The 22,007-nt window shown below is 40.9% G+C and overlaps 1 protein-coding gene across 1 annotated transcript; it reads left to right on the forward strand.

The window, feature by feature from the left end:
* Positions 1-103: 103 nt before the first annotated feature.
* Positions 104-21,932, forward strand: LOC134645453 (vang-like protein 1). The gene is made up of 9 exons (XM_063498884.1): positions 104-284; positions 5,784-6,033; positions 7,179-7,350; positions 13,848-14,276; positions 14,660-14,835; positions 16,143-16,276; positions 18,856-19,006; positions 20,170-20,404; positions 21,229-21,932. Exons 2-9 carry the CDS (start codon positions 5,963-5,965, stop codon positions 21,487-21,489), a joined length of 1,629 nt encoding a protein of 542 aa, XP_063354954.1. The 5' UTR covers positions 104-284; positions 5,784-5,962; the 3' UTR covers positions 21,490-21,932.
* Positions 21,933-22,007: the final 75 nt, after the last annotated feature.

Here is a 22,007-nt window from a genome sequence, read left to right on the forward strand (position 1 = left end):
ATCAATTACACTCACTGACGGCCCTGACCCTTCTACAGCAGTCGTAAAGGACGACCTCTTGCGGGCCAGAGCGGAAAATACTCATTGTAACGCGCTGTAAAAGCGTGCTGTACACCCATGCTGCCTCCCTTTCTGGTCCTGCGAACCACAATGGCCAGGATCCTGTGAGCTGCCTCTCCGTGCAGACGCGCCTCACAGCAGCAGGAGCAGCTGCAGCTCCTCGGCGGCAGATTCGCTGACACCGACACGCAGGTGAAGGAATATGAAACGCTTCTGAGATAAAGGTAGGTAAACGAATCCACGGCTGTGATGTTCATCACACCGGGTATTGGCTGCCCTTGCCAAAAAAATCCGGAGATACACCAGCACGCAGGAATCACTGATGAAGTTCAATGCTGCCGTCGTGGGAAAATGGTTTCCTTTTCGCCAGACAGATGCGGCCACATAACCCGAATTTATCTGGAGCTCATGGCTTTGCTTTTTATTTCTATTACATTAGTATCGCTTTTTACGTAAGCATATTATTTGAGCCGATCATCCGGATTGCATGGTTTATTTGAAGTGATTTAGTCTTGTGTGGTTAATGGGGTTCAGGGCGAGACTGAAAGGAGATCTGCTGTAACAGAAGCTGCAGCTGTGTAATAGAGAAGTGGCTCCCCTTGTTCTGTGCGACCTAGTAGCCTTTATATTAAAAGCGGGGTTGGAGATGTCTCCATCAGCAGCAGCAGCTGTCTGGGGAGCACACAGCTGGATGAGGTGTTAACTGTGACTGGAGCAGCTTCACGTGCCTTCTCTTTCTGTCTGTCAGAGTCATGATGCTGCAGTGAAGCCGTGTAGCACCTACAGTTATTTATTATTGAGCAGTGTTGATGGGTCCTGTGCAGAGAGCCTGAGGACACTGCCAGCCTGGGAACCCTCCCTGAATAGATGAGTCAACCCATGGAAGCTATCAGTTCTTCCCATGGATGATCAAACGTGATGTTGGCAAGGCTTTGGCCTTTGTTCTCCTTTAAATGTGCCCGACAGGGCAGTGTGTCAGAAGTGCAACAAGAACTGGAGCTACCTTTAGGCTAAAGAGAGGTAATGGAGGAGCATGGGGTAGTGCGCAATATATTACAGTGTAGTTTACAGTTGTGCATTTGGAGACATAAAGGCCCTGCACTTAAAGTAGGAATGTACTGAGGTATCTCTTCAACAGCCCTCTCAGCCCGCACCACCCTCCCTCTCTTCTTCTACTGTACTTCTGTTTAGTTCCACATGAGCGGATCAGAGGGGACTAAAGTTTGCATTCCAGAGAACTGTGTCAGGTCTTAACTTTCTCCTTTTACAATGGGCAGCAGGGTGGGAGTAGCTATATCCAGTCACTGAAAGGTCACAGGTTTGCTTCTGCATACATCCAACAAATACTTGTGGAAAAATACACAGGAACACACTCCTGATCACTTCAGATATCCTGGCAGTGAGGGGCACAAAATAAGAAGAAAAAAAAAAGGGGGGGGGGGTTTCTAAGGGAGTGTCATGACTTGCATATTTGACTCAGTTTTATGTGATTTTAGCCCAGTGGTAATGTAATATGTTAATGAGCAGCTGTTCCTCTGGGTTATCTGTAGTCCACGAAAGGATTTAAGATATTAACCACTATATATTACACGGGCTCACACTCTTTCACCCTTTGTTTGATTTCAGAGAGGTTTCACACAGCCTAGTGGACTGTGTTATTCCTGTGCATGTGTGGACTTGTTGTTTCTGCATTTTAAAACAGTAATATAATATACACTTTGGTTGTTTCAGGTCCTAAAATGTGGCTTTTGGCATGTTTTTATATGGCAGTAAAAGAAATGTTTTTGGCATTTGCTCTCAATTCCTGCAAACCAGTGATCTGATATAACAGTGAATCAATAATGAAATGGGTTTAGCTTATACTAAGCTAAGATGAGGCTCTAAAATACCTACTGTGTGTTAGGTATTGATCTATAAGTGAGCCAACATTGATATCGACCCATATGTCTTCTTACAAGTAAATAAGATGACATTTACCCATGCCGGTGGCCGATATTTATCTGTAGTGTCACATTAATTTCGCAAAGATCCCATGATGAATGTCTGAAACACCTTAAAACATATGGTTACCTTCCAAAAAACATATTTACATTGGCATTTAAATGTGCTATGAGCCAAACTGCGGTTTTCAAACATCTGTATTGATATCCATCCAGAAATCTACTATCCACTGTATATTTGAACAGTAGATGGGAGTTTTGTAGTTTGTTTGCCTTGAAGCTGCAAAACAGCTGATACAAGAAATTCATCAGATTACCAGCTGCTGTATCTGGAAGATTATGGCATAATGCTACCGGGGCAGGGTGCACATCAAGGAAGGAAGGCATGAAAGCTAATAGGTGTGAGGGAGGGCACAGATGCCATGGTAACCAGGCCTCAGCATGTGCCCTGGTTGAGCTATGAGACTCATCTGTGCCATTTCGGGTGCCAGCACTGCATTGGATACCTTAATGGAATCTCAATGCCACACCCCTCCTTCTCAGCTCAGTTTAGAGGGCAAATTACTATACAGTCAAAATCTCACGTTATACTTATAAGCTGAATCAGCAGTGGAAAAAATGCTACAATGCATTTTACGTATCATACGTTGCAGCTTTTCCTCAACGAGCCCCACGCTTATTTGTTGCAAGACTAAAGTGTGCTTATGCCTTGTCTTTATAATAGGAGTAAAAAATTACTCAATAAGAGCACGTGTGCGTGCACCCCTGAGCCTGACCATTTGTAATTACAGTAGCTCCCACTGTGCATCAGCCTCGTTCCACTAAACAAACACCCTAACGAATGTTTGTTTTACATTAGTGTCAGTTTCTGCCCTGGTGAATCTCTTCTCGGTGCAGCCAACCAGAACGGTCTGCAGTGATGCAACTGTGCTTCACTGGAGAGTCGATTTTCCACACAGGCTCCCTCTCGGAGGAGTACTGCATTTCTGGGACAGTCTCGGAGGAAGCTCAGACAGGCGCACGTCTCTAATGCGCGTTGTTAGCCCCGCATGTTTCATTCATAGTTATCGTTGGCTTGTAACTGATAGTTTTTCTTACCCCGTGGCTGCGATTTTCCACATGGCCTGGTTCACTGTGCCTCTTCATGCTCGTCCTGTGGATGAGTGGCTTCTCAGCGGGATCTCTGTGCCCCACATACCACTGCCACGCGCCCAGAGATCAGCACTCAGGGGGTTAATGGCTTTTATTCAAATCACCAGGCGGGATTCGGTTAACCACGCGAGTGACGGGTGTGATGGAAGGCTATTGTTTCCTCTTTATGCTCTCTCACTGTGCCTCACCCCAACATCACTCTCACATACGCACTTAAGTGCATCCACAAATTTAGGCCCAGCAGGGCAGATTGATTACTGCTGTTAGATGGAGCCTCCTGCCTCCAGTGTTGCCAAGGTAACAGTGGACGCTCCGGATGTGGGTTAAAGATGAGACATATGACAATCCTGTTAAAAGTCAGGCTTGTGTTTAAAATTTGATGCTGCACCACTGACTCTGATTCTGTGAGTAGCATGTTACAGTATGTTCAAGTGCATTATTTATTGACGTTCTCTGTAAGTGCTGCTCTGCCTTGTTCAACATTATGTTCCTTCAGCGTTCATCAGCCTCCACTGATGCAGTCACTCTCTGAGAAATTGCACTTTTCTGTCACTGGGGCATCATTTTGCATCAGGTTGGTTCATCCCAACTTAAACTGACAACCCAAAATCTAATTTACATAATAATCCTCTGGGCTGTGGTGTCATCAAGATTTATGGGAGCTGTGGATAAATGTCCACTTGTTCTTGAATGAAATGAAACTGACTAGCACTTGCTAAGCACTATCTCTTTCAAACTGCTCAAAATAATCCTAAAACTTTGCCATGAGTAGTTTTATGTAAGACAGACATTTCCACAGTCTAAAGTAATAAAAGACACTACAGTCTTGCACTAGTTTCAACTGCTTCCTTATTCACAGGGGGTTAGCACAGCAGGTAGCTCCACATGTTTGCTTTGGCAGAGTTTTTGCACTGGATGCACTTCCTCGCGCAGCCCCAAAAGGGTTCTCCCAGAATCAAACTAGGGAATTTTTTATGTGTTTAGGCAAACATGTAACCCACTACACTATGGAGCCAGTCTACAGTCCAAAGAACAACAATATAGATTGTATTTTCTGACAAAGGTAATTCTATAGGTTGTAATATTAATCTTACAGACTTTATATGCACTGTATAACATTTTTAATGGAAAATCATAGGCAGCTGAGGGAAAGAAAAACCATTTAAACCCTCTTAATGGAAATCTGCTGCACAGCAGTGTCTTCTTTTAAACCTGCAGAATACGATCTCTGGAGCATTCACATCCTAATATGCTGAATGGGCTGTTTTGGTGTTAGTATGCATCATTTGCTGTAGAGATAACAAATAGCCTGTAAGTGATGGGAAGAATAGTCTCAGCTGGTAAATTGAGATGGTGATGGAGAAGTTGATTGGCAGGTGGTTGTCAGGACAACAGCTGGGAGACAGACAGGGTTGAGATTGAGGTCTAAATGAATGGTCATGCTTGGTGAGACATCGTCATGCATACATCACACATTTGTTTCACAGGAAGTGAGTCTGGCAGATTCAGCTCCTGTTAATAATGGCAGGATGGAGAGAGTTCTCTTTTCCAAATCACTGGCTATCAAATAAAATGCAGTTATTATGAGATCAATTATAGTACAGATTAGAACTAAATGTTCTACCTGAATGTGCTCTTTTTATGTGAATATGCAGGTTTTATCTATATTGTACGTCTATACTGTACATTGACAAAGGGAATGTTTTATTTAAAAATACTTGGGTTTGGGTTTTTTTAGCCTCTTCTGTTACTGAAGGGGTTTTTTTTTAGAATGTAACTGAAAGAAAACCTAATCCTAATGAGTGTTAAGAGCTCATACAAGTGGGCATTTTTTCTGATAGATTAATTATTTTCTGTTTTGTTACCTACACCTCTTAATGTATGTCTGTGCCATTCCATATTTTTTATACAACCTTAATGTTTTTGTATCTCCTGAGATGCATAATTATGTTTTTTGGGGGGTGGTTTACAAGCGAGACAAAGCCAAAATGGCAGTATTTAGGCACAAGCCATAAAAACACACATCCACACAGAAATAAAATGAGACTTGTAAAAAGACAGAAAGACTGTGTAAAAGCTTCTTCATGAAACATGTTTTATATGTGGCATTTGAATGGCTGGATTTAAGTCAGAGTTTCCAAATAAAGTGCGTCTTGTAAATAATTCCAAGCAGAGGGTACAAAATGCACTTTTTCCAAGTTCAGAGCAAACTTATAACGACTGCAGAGGAAAGGTTTTTGGTTTGGGGTTTTGTTTTTTGTATTTTTGCATGTTTGCTTGTCTTTGAGACACATTAGAGAGATAGATATTGGGGGAGATAGTAGGGCGTGGCATGCTGTAAAAATTGAACCGGGAGCGCTGCTGTTAAGGGGATGTTGTAACACATGTAGTATGTGTGCTGAATATCAAGTTAGATTGGAATAAATATCCCAGGTTAATACATTAATCATAGATAATCTGAAGTATATACCCACAACACAGCAGAGCACAATGGCTAATATATTAATCTGTCTGCTTTGTAAATGTGTTGAATGATGAGAATCATTCTTGTACATCTAATGCTCTGTTTGTTTGATGTTACGAGCAAGCCTTGGTGCATCCTTCATACTGTGCTATTTATCTGTCCCTCAGGTCAATGTGGTCACTGAAGCAGCAATCAAAGATAGTTGTCATTCGTCGTGGATTTTTGAAGCCTGTCTCTATAGCAACCCATTTGTCCTCCTGAGCGCTGCTGCCAAGTTACCCTCTCTGCCACACGGCAAGTCTCTCCTCATCCCCCTGTCCAATCACCGTCTCTGAACTGCGTCGGTATGGACACGGAGTCGACCCACTCTGGCTACTCCTATCACTCCAGTCGCTCCGGGAGATCAAATCGGCATGGGTATGTTTCCTGTCTGTCGTCAGCCTTTCCATCTGACTGTCTGCTTCTCTGCTGTATCTGTCTAACCGGCACTCCCATGACAGGAATTTGTTTCTTCCAGATCACATGCTGTATCCCACTCCCTGGCTTTTTTGTGGTATTTTTTTTTTTTTACTGGAATGCCTTCAGTTTGTAGCTTTGTTTGTCTTCTGTTTGAGTGGGCCACATGTAGGTTGTGAAATAATGAGGCGAGAAACTGCAGAGAGAGAACAAGCGAGAGATTGAGATGGACAGAGCTTGTGGATTAGGGTCGTCACAGCTGAGCGGTTCTAACCTATTTCAGTGATTGAGTCTGTGTGCTCTGCAAACGAGAGAATCATTTGTTTATCTTCCCCCTCATTCCTGATGCCTATAATTGTCTGCTGGAGTATTAATGCACTTCACTGTTTACGAGCTTTCATTAATGAGAAACCATCAAATTATTTTCTTGATTTTTGAGTAATGAAGAATTAACAAGTTATTTTCTAAAATGTCAGGAGCTGATAAAAACCACTGCTCACAAGGTCCAGAAGCCAAAGATTGTCCAACAAGGAGTCCAAACCTCACAAATATTAAGAACAATTATTAAGTAAGAAGCACATTTTCACATTTTAGAAACTGGAATTTTAAACAAATAATCATCAAGAATAAACTATAAAACATTTTGGCTCATTATTTTTACTGATATAAATTAATAAGCTTATTGTCTCAGCTCTTATTTTGTGTGTATGTTGATGATATGGTACTTATCCCAAGCTGAATCATTTTAATGAATGGAAAATAGGGACCTGAAATGGTTGTTTAATTTACATTTCTGTTAAAGAAATTATATAGACATATATAGTGATCATAATTTTATTGTTTCAGTCTTTCAAAATGGGAGAGTTACATTTTTATGACAGTGTAGAATAAGTGTGAAAATTGTTCTGGACTGTTGATTCAAAATAATTAGTAAATTGTGATAGCGTTGTTCAAAGTAGCAGTCAAATCATTTCCATTTTAATTAGTAAAGAATAATCATTGAATAACGATGTGTTAGGCTCCAGTTTCAGTCTTATATATCGGTATACATTTTTCCTGTTGTATTATCCCAGTGGTCACCATGTGTGCTTGTTCTCACTTTCCAGAGATCGAAGCCGTGAGCGACACAAAGCCAGCAGCAGTAAAGACAGCAGCCGCTCGGAGAGATCTGTGGTCATCAATCCCCCCGACACCCCTTCCCAGGACTCCCCAGTTCATAACGGAGAACCGCTGCCTGGAGAGCCCACACCTGCAGCAGAACAAGGAGATGAGGCACAGGTATTGGAGTAACTCTAAACTGAAAACTGACAGCAACAGTGAAACTGTGAAAGATGCACATTGTTTTGTAGGAAAGCACACTAAAACTGCAGCTAGTATCAGTTTCCTTCAGAAAAAGCAAGACCCAGTAATCCATGCATGAACTTTGCGTCCCGACCTTATAAACTCGCCCTCGCACAGCTGGCTGACCGACACATGATAGGCTAACAATGGCGACAAGGGATCAGATAGGTCAGAGGATTAGCATCTCTCTTATAGGCCTGGGTGGATTTGTACAGACAGTGTTTCGCTACTGTGTCTGTGTGTGAGTGTGTGTGTGTGTGTGTAGGTGTGCGTGTGTGTGTGTGTGTGTGTGTGTGTGTGTGTGTGTGTGTGTGTGTGTGTGTGTGTGTGTGTGTGCCTACATACTGACTGTGATGCCTGATGGCTTTGAAATCAAGGCATAGTATAGCATCAAAAAGCTGATTTTGCTGCTACAAGCAAAATAGGTTTAAGTAGACACAAACTGATGCGATATGAGGCTTAAAATGCAGGGCAGATATTTAACTAAGGCTTCAAGGATTAAAGATTCATTAGAGTATAATACTGTGTGGATATTTAGGAGTTATTTCTTTCTTGCAGAGATTATTGGCTATTTTGGGAACATCTACTAGCCATTTTGTAGTGCTGTTCTAATTCTGAACTGTCCTCCACTACACAGAGTGCTTTAAAATCATCACAATGTACACTAGATCCATGCACTGAGACCATCATGCATTGCGGTCCCTCTGCTGCTAGAACAGGAGTAGTCAAACGTTGAGCTAATGCGATTTCTTTCCATGCTGACGGTGCCTGGTGAGCGTAATACGCCTCAGGCATCTAAACCTTATGCGTCCAACTGTCTCTGAGCAGCAGGATTTCAAAAAATTACTATTAAAACATCTTCTGGAACCGCGTTTCAGACTGTATATTAGCAATATGGATCGCCTGTGAAATATTGCCCCAAAGCTATAACAAGATGTGGCTAATGCTGCTTTTAAAAAAATATATTAGTTTAATCCCTACGTAGTGTTTTTTACAATTAATATAACAAAATTTTAGGTTTCCACATCCTGGCATTTTTTAAGTGGCAGAAAAAAGCTTCCATATAGATGTGCATGGATTATAGATTTGTGTGTTTTATGTTAAAGTGAGTGAGAGATCTCAGTTACAGCTTCTACATATCAGTAAAGAGCAATGTTATGTGGTACTGATTGGGATAATTAGGAATATCCCTGTTGCATAAACAGCATTATATCCAACTGGTTTCTGAAATATATCAACACCTTTCACCAAACAAGCACAATGTGAACAAGACATAAATGAGGAGACTGATACCCGCCTCCTGTCTGGATGTAGATAGCAATTGGTTGGCTTGGCTTAGCAGAAAACAAGAGTGCTTCTATTAGCCTGGAGTGTGACCTCCTGTGGTCTTATCATCACTGTGAGATTGCAACTCCTTGTTTTACATTTAAGCTTTTCTAGAAGCTTCACATAGGAGAAAATATATATATATAAATATGTCTTTATGCTAAGCTAACTGCCACCTGAATAAAATGATTTTCCAAAATATTAGGCTATTCCTTTAAATGCAGAGAATCGCACAAACTGTACTGAAAGATAAAATGAGCTTAAAGTAGAAGCAGAAACGAAGAAAATGAGAGAGATAAAGAAAGTACCTTCTTCCCTGAAGACGAGTTAAAGATATTGCTAGCCTGGGGCTGCCTTTACAGTGTCTTTGACCCACTTGAAATATATAGTAACCCAAAATGAGTGCACTTTTCATTGGCTTATTGTGCAACTTGCATGCTTAAAATAGCTGCAGAAAAGCATCGTATCAGTAGTGCAAGCTACCTTGACAAAATATACTTTCCTAATATTAGCCCATTTAATGTGATTGGAAAATAAACATGCGTTCAACCTGACTTTCTGACCATGTTGGAGAAGTCTGACCTATTTTGCTATCTCTGCTCAGCATCCCCTTTTGGCTGGAAAGGCACATTCCACACTGGCATGTGATTGTCAGCTCCTAGCCTGCATCCATTGTTAGCAGTGTAAGGTAATCTGCCATTGTACTGCAGTACCCCTGCAGACGGTTGTGTCCGCACACCACACACCAGTGGCAGCACCAGCATTACCGCAAACACCGTCAACCACGGTGCACTCCAACCCATGCTTTTTGGAGCAGCTTTGTCAGATGGCGGAGCCGCATATTAACACTAACTAGTCTCCAGTGCAGAGGAAACATTCTCACAGACTGGGATTAGCATTAGCATCCGGCCAAACGCCACTTGGAGGAAAGCTGATATGAATAATCCTCCATGTTTACACGCATGCCTGTGACATAAGGATACGGTCTTGGAGCACAGTTTGTGTGTGTGTGTGTGTGTGTGTGTGTGTGTGTGTGTGTGTGTGTGTGTGTGTGTGTGTGTGTGTGTGTGTGTGTGTGTGCAAGAGTGAGTCACTGAGAATCTGTTACTGAGACTGGCCATGCTGCTTTGTTAGACACTGTGACTCTGTGCCAAGAGGGAGCAGTTTCAATTTCCTCACAGTGTTAGCTCTAGCAACACCATAGCGTATGGTAGTCTCGCTTTATAAACTTGTTTGTTTGCCCTTTTTCTAAAATACTCACCTACTCACAGCTACTACACCAGCAATGCATGTAATGTGAGGTAAAAACACAAAAGCTCCTACTCCTAAAAGGAATGCAGTAAATTTAAGGAAACCTGGCAGGCATTTGAAGCTTTTTTGTGTGTGTCTCACAAAGCCTATTTTAACCTTCACCCAAGCTAGTGCTGCTCAGTGATTAGGCTTTGTAGTTGGCAGACTGTTTTCTGTGTTGTGTAGCATAATCCATATTCACCCTCTGCCAGATAAAAAGACTAAAACACTGCCAAGGGAGCAGGCGGCAGTCATGTCCTTCCTCTCTTGCTTTTATAACCTTCCCTGTGTCAGTCTCTCCTGGTTTCTTTCTCTTTCTGATCTGATTAGTTAGCATTAATCTTCAGCATGAATCCACTGAGACTTAATGATCGGTATTAGCAGTATATTAGCTCACTCAATAATGCTCCGTTTTCTCCCTCTAAATGACACATTAGCATGAAAGCCTTTGCAGTAGGATCCTCAGGATGAATGAAATGTTTCAGTCATGCATTTCGCATATAGAATATAAAATGCATATGCTTAAGTGGTTAGTGCACTAAGACACACTTGGCCAACACATTTTAATCTCTTACCCGCAACTGCACTTCAATGTCTAAATAAGTGGAAAATAAAACAGAGTAAATCTCTACAAATAAAAACAAAGCTGTGCCTCTTAGCCAACATCTGGTGAAGAGGAGGTGCACAGACAGTCTGGTCTCTGTTTGTGATCTGTTTCCTCCTGTTCTCTGTGATCACAAAGGGTTCAAAGAAATTGTTTGGCATTTTGGGAAATAAGCTTTTCTTTTCTTGTTTTTGCAGAGAGCTGCATGAGAAGATCAGTCAAGCACCCAGTGTTGAAAAAGTACTGCACAAACCTCTTTTATGCTTACTTTTCCTCATTTGTTCTTTTCCTTTCAAAATGTTAACACAAGTTACTCTATATATTGCTTTTGATTGTAAATATTAAAGGTAGAGGCTATTCACCTGAACACAAAACATGCATACAGCGCAAGTATGAAAAATGAGAAATTCTGAGCTAAGTTTTCATCCCATAAGCCCGTGATCAGCCAGTACACTTGATTCCATTAAAATTGTCATCTTTTTTTTACAACCGAGCATTTCTCAAGTGTGCCAGAAGAGGTTTATTTTGAAACTTTCAGAATTATGACTGAAAGACTGACATTCTTGGGTTTATAAGAAAAACACCAGATTAGTGAGATTAGAGAACAACAATGAGAGAAAATTGGACACTTTCAAATTCAGCTAAGTGACTACTCAGCATCTGTGTTCAAACAGGAAGATGTTGTTTCTGTGTTCCTAATTGTTCATTTGTCACAGTGGAACGCGGAATGACATTGATTGTTCACAGATGCAGGTTGGTGAGTGGGGGGTTGGCTTAAGAAAGAAATTAAGGGGGAAAAAAGAAGATGTGTGGGCTGAATACAAATGAGATCTGGCACTAAATGAAGCTGATGTTACACCTACGGTGCACAGCTGACCTCTTGTTTCTCACATTAGTCTGGCAAACACACACTCAGGACGCCAGACCAACCTCTTCTCTCTCTGCTCATAACCTGCTGCCATCCCTCTGTGGCATTGCTTCCCTCTCCTCTGATCATGCTCATTCATCTTCTGGCTCCTGTTGGCATCCTCCTCCACCTCCTCCTCCTCCTCCAGCAAGGCTAAGCTAATTGGCTGTGAGCTGTGCTGGAGAAGCAAAATTCATGTTTATATTACAACTTGTAAAATATGTAAAGTAAGTCAGATTTCCAGCGGGGTTCACTTAGGCTTCTTTTAACTTTAATAGCCTGGAAAGGATCTTGCATATAGTTGGAATCACAAGCTCTAGACAGGTGAAGAGTATATGACAACGAGCTGTGCTGCTAACAGCAGCTCCATGAGGCTCATGTGGCTTCAGTGTGGATCTAAACACTGTTTGATGGTGCTTAGGTGGATGTGTGCGCACACGTGTGTGAAGCCAGGGTGGCTTATCTGTTCAGCTTGTCAATTTTCCAGCCGTCATCCCTCTCGCTGCAGCTGCTGCTCCTTTGATTGGTTGTCGGGAGGTACAATGCAGTGACACTCTGGAGCACAATGAATGGCTAATTACATGAATTAATGACAGGCAAACAAAAATAAATGTCTCTTTAGAGTAGACTTGTCACTAATTTATTCTATTTGTGTCTCTTTTTTGGAAATATTTATGCTTAAAATGACCGTGGTAGTTAAGAAGAAGAAAAAAACAGACTAATTTGTGATGATGGGCATGGAAAGCTTTGGCTTTTGCTGTTGTGATTCAGTGTGTGTGTGTGTGTGTGTGTGTGTGTGTGTGTGTGTGTGTGTGTGTGTGTGTGTGTGTCTTCATTGGTGCACTGTGCATCCTTTTGCTTGCATGCACATCCTGTCATCCTTTATTACTTCAAACAGAATTTAAAAGGCTTGCCATTATAATGACTTGCTCAAAAAGAAAAAAAAATTAAGGATGTGCTGCATTCATGGTGCATAGACTCTGTGGGGCTTTTGTGGGCCAAGAAAGGAGTCAGTGGGAAAATGGAAGCTATCTGTCTGATTCACATTCATCATTTGACTCTGGTTTGTCGACTTATGTTATTTTATGGTTCCAGGTTTTGACATATTAGTCTCATAAATTTGTTTGGTGTCCAAAGCATTAAACAAAATCCATTTTAAAGATGCACTAAGTGGATAAACAGTGAAACAAAGGATTGTGTGAATCTTATGAAATAGTAAACCCACATAAACCCAAATCTGTTTTTCCCCTTTGGCTCTCAACAGCATTTTTAGTGTCTTTCAACTCAATTCTGCCCTATTCATGGAAGGATCCATCAAACATTTTGATGTTGGATGATATGCGATATTTTGTTGTTTGAACAAATATTGAAGACACCCCATTATTATGGTTGAGAAAAAAGAGTGAATGTGGTGGCAGTGTCTGCTTGATGTCCTCTATGTACATTAGTTGTGGACATGAGAGTGATGGATGCTTGTTACAAATACTTTTTTGTGTGAATTATCCTTTTATCACTGACAAACAAACAAATAAGAGCATTAGTTGTACTAGTCTGTGTACCTGATGTCTCAACTAACTGTCAATCAAAAGTCGGTGTAATAACAAACAAAGACGCATGCACTTACAATATTATAAATATTTCTTAGGTCAATAAAAGAGGGACTGACAGTCTGACAGTTTCACAATGTTGCTGTTTTACTAGTGTTTGCTGGGATGTTGTTTATGAAGCTGATGAACCCAGTGTATCTACCTAGCACCACAAACAAATCAATTCATAAAGCTTTAGTCGTTTTTAATGGTGATATCATTTGAGTTGCTTCATTTAGATGCCGTTAGGTTGATACACATTTTTTGGACATATTTTTGGGGAGTTTTGCCTCTGTACCACCACCATCACACTGGATTTTAAGTCAAATCATCAAGATGTGTTCAAAGTGCAGACTTTTAGTTTTAAATTTAGGGGTTTAACAAAAGTATTGTTTAGTAGTTTTAGCCATTGTTATGCATATATACAATCATTTTTACTTTTGAACCTCTGACAGTAGTGGACTATGAGTGAAAAGGGCTGTAACTATTTTTGTTAAACCCCTTAAATTAAAAAAGAAGGCCTGAAATTTACCATATCTTTAATTAAAATTCCAGTTTTGGTGTATAGAGGCAAACTTCCCAAGACTTTTGCAGTCTTTTAATAAATGACCTGAAATAGGTAAATACTTTAATTGACAGCATACACAATACAGCAGACCCAAATGTACATCTGTGGCATGAAACCCAGATTTCCTTCATGTATTCCTTTACATCCTTTCAGGATGATAACTGGGGAGAAACCACCACCGCTGTCACAGGAACGTCAGAGCTCAGTGTTTCCCAGGAGGAGGTGGTGGGCCTGGGGAAAGGAATACAAGACCGGACCCAAGGCTTTCGCCGTTACCTTCCCTTGGCTGTGGGCTCATGCGTGGGGCTGCTGGTGCTCGCCACGCCCTTGGTGTTCCTGCTTCTTCCAGCAGTAATGTGGCCCGACAGGCTGCAGGTCTGTGGTGCAGCCTGCGAGGGGCTCTTCCTCTCCATTTCCTTCAAACTCCTCATCCTCCTGGTAGCTGTTTGGGCCTTATTTCTGCGACCCAGCCGGGCCTGCCTGCCAAGAGTGTGTGTGTATCGTGCCTTCCTCATCACGCTCACACTCCTGCTCACTATGTCTTATTGGCTCTTCTATGGGGTCCGGATCCTTGATGCTCAGGTGGGTTTGAGATGTATTTTATTTATTTATGTATTTATTTATGTATTTTCTTAATTTTGCACATTAAGCAGTGAACTTTTTTTTCACCAGTCAATCTTTTTAGATCATTTAACAAATAGTTAACATGCAAATACACAATTTTTTTCTGAGTTTATTTCCTTTATTGCTTTAATGGTGTTAAATGGCTCTTAGATAAAGGTTCATTGATTCAGATTTTGGGACATATTGTTTTTGTTTTTTATGGTATGTTGTTTGCATGTAGCCGAGTATTAGTTCAATCTAATTCATTTAGTCTTAAATAAAGCTGAAATTTGTTTGTTTTTTTTAAGCTTTTATCTAATGAGAATGTAAGTTGAATTAAGCCTGTGATGTGGTCCAAGCAGGATGAGGATTACCACGGCATCGTCCAGTTTGCTGTGTCCCTCGTGGACTCCCAGCTGTTTGTTCACTACCTGGCAGTCGTACTTCTGGAACTCCGCCAACTCCAGCCCTGCTACAGCGTGTGTGTCATCCGCTCCACAGATGGAGAGACTCGTCACTACAACATAGGACAGCTCAGGTGAGCATGCTGCAGTTGCACCGTATTAGCTTTGTGTGTCTTTCCTAAAGCAAACACAAGGCTGACCGACATAGATAAGTTTCACACTTTCGCATGCGGATATAACCTTTCTGTACTGTGCACAGTAAGTACACAACGGTGCTCAGCCACACTCTCCTTGTTGATGTATTTGTGTAATTGGAAGCTTATGGCCACAGGGAAGACAGGCACAGGCAGTAATTGAGTTACTCTACGGTGACCTCGGCTAGTGTGCTATTCTAGGAGTTCGGAAAGGAGAGATGAGAAAAAGCAACTCGTCATATGACTGTCTTTGTTTCTTCTTTGGACATGTTTATTACTATGACAAGACTAGGAGACATTAGTATTTATGCTTGTGTAATGAGGCTAACAGTTTAATGGGTTAATAATGGGCGTTCTTCTGATTCCTAATTTGTGGGATGGTAAACAAGAGGTTAGGACCTGCATAGGAGAAAGAAAAGGATTCATACTGCATTAACTGTTTCCAGTAATTTATATGGCTTACTTGGTTGTGGTGGCTTACTTGGTGACACTGTAAATGGCTTTATGTGAGGTCAGTTGAGTCTTCATTGGTTGAAGATGACAAATATGAAAATTGAATTGTCGATGACTCAATTCTCAGCAGCTCAGCAGCTCACGTGGTACAGTGGTGCAGCTTGTATGAAGGCTGAGTCCCTCTTAACTCTTTATCCCCCCACTTGGACGCCTACTAGCAGTAAGCCTTGTTTCTCTTTGCTGAACTGAGTGAACTGAGAGCTACTAGAACCTGTTCTGACAGTCGTCAAACCACGTCATTTTTTACATATATCTTTAACGTTACAGGAGAGGTCGCTAAGTGTCATCTTTGGGGGGAAAGAATTAAAATCTTTCTCTTTCAAATAAAGTCAAAATAAAATCTTTAAAATAAGAAGCCAGGGATGAGGGATTATAAAGTAGTGAGCTCACCAGACCTCAGTAGTCTGCTCTTCTTTTGTCAGATGCTTGCACTGAGGCATAAAACAACAGATTCTCCCACTGAACTGTCAGCGATTGAGGTGCATCGTTGGTAATGTAGATGTAAAAGTTTGGCCAGTAAGAGGATTTTATTAAATAAAATAGATCACATCTGCGCTAAGATTTGTTCTCAAATTGTTTTATTGAATTTCTAAATGACGGCATTATCTTGTAATTCAATCACTGTTTAGTGGGCTGTTTGTCAGCGTTCAGAACATCGTTCACCAGATTCAGGGGGATTATATACTGTCTTGTACTGTTTTTAAGTTTTCTCTTTTCTCTCTTGCCTCACACAGCATTCAAAGGGCCGCTCTGTCCATTTTGGAGTATTACTACAGAGATTTTCCACTCCATAACCCGGCCCTTCTCTCTGCTTCCAAACACCGAGCTGCCAAACACCTGGCTGGGTTAAAGGTCTACAATGTAGACGGTTAGTTGCCTCATATGTCCCAATTATTTTTTTTTTTCCTGTACTACACTTCTGAAAAAAATTATTGGAACACTCTGGAAATACATCAGATCTCAATGGGAAAAAAGCTATACTGACATGGACTGGGTAATGTGTTAGGAAATAAAAGATAACACATCATTTGATGAAAATGAAAATTATTAACCTACAGAAGGCTAAATTCTATGACTCCCCAGAATAAAAGTTTCAAAGAAAAACATGCTGCAGGCTAGTCCTTTTGCCAAAAATTTTGACTAATGAGAGGAAAGAGATGATGCCCTGGGGATTTCCTCCCAGATCTGGACCATAGCATCACTGAGCTCTTGGACAGTGAGGTGCAACCTGGTGATCTTTGGTGGACTGAAATATTATGTCACAGAGGTGCTCTATTGTGTTCTTTAGGTCAGGGTAGCATGGGGGCCAGTCAACGTATGAATTTCTTCATTGTCCAGGTAGTCTTCATACTCTTGGCACATGGGGCTGGGCATTGTAGTGCTCCAGGAGGAATCCAGCACCCACTGCACCAGCACAGGGTTTGACAGTGGGTCCAAGGATTTCACCCCAATAACTGGTAGCAGTCATGGCTCATTGCCTAGCCTGTAAAATACGTTTTTCATGTTGGAGAGCTTATTGAACCATCAAATAATAATTAAATTTTAATTTCCATATATGAATTTTCATTTGTATCATATTTGCTACATCTGGCTTTTTTAAAAATTGCTTAAAAATATATTAGGTTTTTCACATAGAAGCCTTGGGTCCTCAGGATACCCTTCTGAAGTCTGTTTCTGCTTGGTCAGACACATTGGTTGGACACATTCACACCATACCCTGCTGGAGATCATTTTGCAGCTCTGGCAGTGTTTATCCTGTTCCTTCTTAAAAAGAGGAGAAGAAATTAACAACAGGTGCACCTGTTGTTAATTTCATTAACACCAAAGCAGCTCAAACTGATTAGCAACCCGCCCTGCTAATCAACTAGACTTGATGTTACACTCGCATAAAAAGTGTTCCTTTAATTTTTTTGTGCACCGCATGTAATATTTCTGCTGATGTCCCTTTGTTTATACCGTTACTTTCTTTTGTTTTAACTGTCTTCTCCTCGTTCTGCTTCTTGTGATACTCTGGTTTCAATGAGCAGCATTGAAAAACAAACTGAGAACATACCTTTTTGACAGTAAATACAGATAAAAGCCCTCACCATCACAGGGAGACACTAATTTCACGCTTCAGTCGTGAAGCTACACTCTGAAGCTTCCCGCTCTGACATAATGCATATATTGAATTTGCAGGGGAAAAAAGCACTCTTCTAAATGCTACAATTTTCTTGATATATTACTTCCTTGCACACATCCTGTAATGCCACATATCACACTCTTTCCTGGAGTTAAAAGGGTCTTCCACTCAACACCTATTAATCTCCCACTGGCTGCACAGCGCTGGATTTGTTGATGTATAAAGCAGGGATGCAATGTTGGATACCGTGTCCTCACAGTGCTTTTCATCCACCCCACCCCCTCTCCTATCAAAGTGCAATGGAAGGGTCTCTAGGCGGCCGTGGAATTCCAAGCCTTAAATAATTCATCAGTGTAACGCTCATTTCTCACATACTCCCACATCTCTCCTTCCTCCTGCTCACACTGTCTCCAGCTCCAGCTCATTCTTTCCCCTTTTTTTCCCATCGTCAACTCCCACACATCTCCCTCACGCTATATCAGTCAGTCACTCTTCTCATAGTACAAACAGTACAAATATGTAGGGCAGGATGTATAAGGATGTTTACTCGGATTTTCATTGGAAAGTATCTACAGTGCTTCTTCTGCAAATGATCTGACTGCATTTGCTCCACAGTAGTCGCACTGGGAGGATTTTTCATCCATATTTCATCACTAAATTCAGTTTCTCTTTCTCACCTGCACGCACAAGCGTAAACACACGCCCATGCAGATCAGATTAATAATTTATATCCTTGTCTGACCTGCAGCATTTACCATCTATAACCACCTCCAGATTTAGTGATCTTCATGAATATGGACCAGATCTTACTCTGCCTCAGTGACACCACAGGATCTCTAATATACTGCTATATAAGCCCCATTAGTTTTATGGGTTTGCCACACAAACCAGTAAATTCACACATGGTCTTTGATGTGTAAAATAATGAATATTTAATCCAGACCCTCAATAAAAAGGTTTCTGCATCATAGAGTGTGTGTAGAAATGTGGATGCTTCCAGTGGAAATTGCCTCTTTTCTCAGTGCTAAAATTAAGAATGTTCTGTGATTCAGACTGGCGACACGACCCAGATAACTATCAAACCTTTCTCACAGTTAAGTGGAGGATAAAATGGGACTAATACTGGCTGGGAAGGTAGATTTACAGCTGTTTTACACCACTGATAATAAGATCAGAATTTGTCCTTCAATATGAGTTTTTCCTCAATCATTCAGATTGAGATACAGTCCATTAATCACTGGTGGGGGACTGGCCCATTAAAGACTGCCTCCCCCAGGTCAGGCTGATTTGACCAATTTACTACCGGTCCTTTCTTTCTGATACAGCCCCAGGGAATGCAGCAGGGGCTCAGCCAAGTAATGGAAATCAGTCACGGGCTATGGTTACAGCTGCCGGCAAACGTAAAGACAGCGCCCACAATGAGCTGTACTACGAGGAAGCCGACTATGAAAGAAGAGTACGTAAACGTAGAGCCAGGTGAGTCATGGGAGCAAAGTGTCACACTGTTACAGTGGCTTAATAATTCTGCATTAAATCTGTACCACAGTTATGCTGTAACTTACGCTGTAGCCACATATCCACCTCCCTAGAAATGCAAACACAGTACATGTTAATGCCAGCCCATTACAAACTTTAATGGCCCGTTTACCTCTATGTGTTTCTGGCTACTTCTTCTTGGGAAGAAAATAAATCAACTTGAAGAGAAAAACCCTACCGCCAACTACTGTTTTGGAAGCGACAGAGGCACAACAGGACTGTTATAAATCTAGTGTCAGCTACTTGCACATGGTTTGTCGTAGGTTCCACATAGATTCTGCACTTAAGTAGAAATAAAACTTGGGAAGCTGCACATACTGGGATGGCTGGTGCATGCACATGTGTAGTTAAAAAAACTGTCAAGAGGACTAGGCTTGTGAGAAAGCACTTAGCTATGCACATTATTATGTAAACTTGACTAAAAAACTACATGCCACTTTCAGGCAAAACTCAAACTCTGCAACACTTTCATAATAGCACAACTTGAATGTTGTCTTCTTCATTCAAAAGCTACAAGAGCAGCATGTCTAATTATCAACCTCCCTCAAGATATTCGGCAGGCATGCTCTGTGGAGGTTTTTAAAACTAAGCTGAAGACACATTTGTTCACCCTATCTTACATGTCTTAATTCTATTGCTTTTAGTTTTTAAATTTTTACTGTTTTTAACTTGTATTGTGTCTTTTACCTGTATTGCTATGTATCGCTTTTATTTTACTTATCTTTTTAGTTTTAAATAGTTGTACAGCACTTTGTTTGAAAGTTAACATATAACAAATAAAGTTATTATTATTATTATTATTATTATCACTTCATATACAGAAACATGATAATATTCTTCTATTATTAAATATTTATAAAAATAAATTTTAAAAATCATTGCTTAAAATCTCCTCCTTCATATTGCTGAAGCGTTGTTCTCTCTTGGGCCATGTATGATAAAAAACTGTATGGAAAGTCCTCCGCAGTACGTTTAAATACCTTTACTTTAACAGATATATATGTCTGCAGTTTCGTTTAATCTGTCTTAACATTAGGGTGCTGCTTAATGATCAGTAAAAACAACTGTATATAGCCAAATGCAATGTGATATTTCTTTGTCAGGCTGGTAGTTGCTGTTGAGGAGGCCTTCACACATGTCCGCCGCATGAAGAAAGAAGATGAGCGTGCAACACCGTCTGACATTATGGATGTGCGAGAGGCAGCTCTGGCTATATTTCCTTCTATGGCTCGGGCCCTGCAGAAGTACCTCCGCACCACCAGGAGGCAACACTGCCACAGCATGGAGAGCATCCAGAAGCATCTTGCTTTCTGCCTGGTCAATAACATGAGTCCTAAGGTCAGCTTTTAATTTGTCATAACAGCAGATTTGTTGTCAATAGCTTTACACTAAGGCAGTGTTTACCAAGAGGTGTAACTTATGACAAAAGGATAGCAGAAAGAGTGAAAGGGAAGGTTTACAAGATGATAATGAGATCTGCTGTGATGAATGAGGTGGAGATGGTGGCACTAACAAACAGGAGTTGGAGCTAGAGGCAAGAGATCAAGAGGTTTGAAGACAAAAACTTGTGCAGAGGAGGGATAGTGGATGTACTGGACAAAGATGATGTTGAAGATTGAGCTATCATGAGGAAAACAGGAAGTTCACAGAGAAGATTTATGGATGTATTGAAGGAGGAAATGCAGAGGAGAATGCAAAGGATGGGGTGATATGAGTTGGAAGAAAGGCTGTAATGACATTCATTTTTATGTCTAACAAGCTGTGACTCAAACTGAGTAAATAACATCAGCTATCAGACAGAAAGTAAATGGAAGCATTACTTAATCGTGTCACATCAGTAAAAAGAGGTTTTATTAGTTTTGTGTGCATTCTTTGCTAAATCCCCCTTGTGCATCCATTTAATTTCAGTTTTATTGATTAATTTATTTATTATCATATGATGAAACTAAAAGAGGGGCAAGCTGTCATTCAAGAAGGGCCATGAGGTCAACTTTTATTGGTTCACTGACATTAGAAATGGTTTATCGGTCAGGAGATTGTTAATAAACTGAGTTAATCTTGCCATATAGATGTTATCCCAAGTTTTGTCTTTACACATCAATTTTGTTTTGTTTTTCATTGTGGGTACTTTGATATAATCAGCTGCTTCTCTGTGTGCGTAGGCCTTCCTTGAGGCTTATCTCGTGCCTGGTCCAACCCTGCAGTACGGCCCCGAGCGCTGGATGGCTGATCAGTGGACCTTAGTGAGCGAAGCATCTGTGACCAGCGGCATTAAACAGGGGACAGAGTTCCTTCTGAAGTGTCTCGACTTTAGCTTAGCCATCACCATCAAGAGCATCCCTTATATCCGACTGACTGAAGAGTACATCGATCCCAAGTCGCACAAGTTTTTACTGTTGCTCCAATCAGAAACTTCAGTTTAACAGCGGCAGAGTGGACGAGCGCTGCTGCTCTGGACTTGCAGAACTGTTGCAGTTACCCAACTGAATTTTTTCAAGAAATATCTTTTTGTACTGTTTTTTGTACCTATGTTTATGTAGTTTTCTCACATATAGAGTATTTATGTCTTTGTCTTTGTCCCAGGAGTCTTGAAAGATGATAAAAGACACAAAATGAGGAGAAATGCACTGAAATGTTCTCTGTCGTGACGTTTGCAGAACACAGTTCAGTTATGTCTCTATGCACTACAGATGACCCTCACAAACGTTTAGCTTCCTTTACGTGCATGTGCCGGTGCGTGCCTGTATAGGAGCGGTTGAGATTTTTAGAATGCAAATGTGTGCGTTAGTGTGGTTTTTATCGTAGTGTACACTGGGGTCTGTCTCTCTCCAAGACATTTGATATAAACTGAACCTCTCTTTTTTCAGTCTAAGCAGTTATTATTTAATTGTCTTGTAATGGAAATGTATGTACAGTATTTATACGTGAATATACTTTATCC

The sequence above is a fragment of the Pelmatolapia mariae genome, linkage group LG16_19, assembly GCF_036321145.2.
Source record: "Pelmatolapia mariae isolate MD_Pm_ZW linkage group LG16_19, Pm_UMD_F_2, whole genome shotgun sequence".
In the NCBI taxonomy this organism is placed as follows: domain Eukaryota; kingdom Metazoa; phylum Chordata; class Actinopteri; order Cichliformes; family Cichlidae; genus Pelmatolapia; species Pelmatolapia mariae.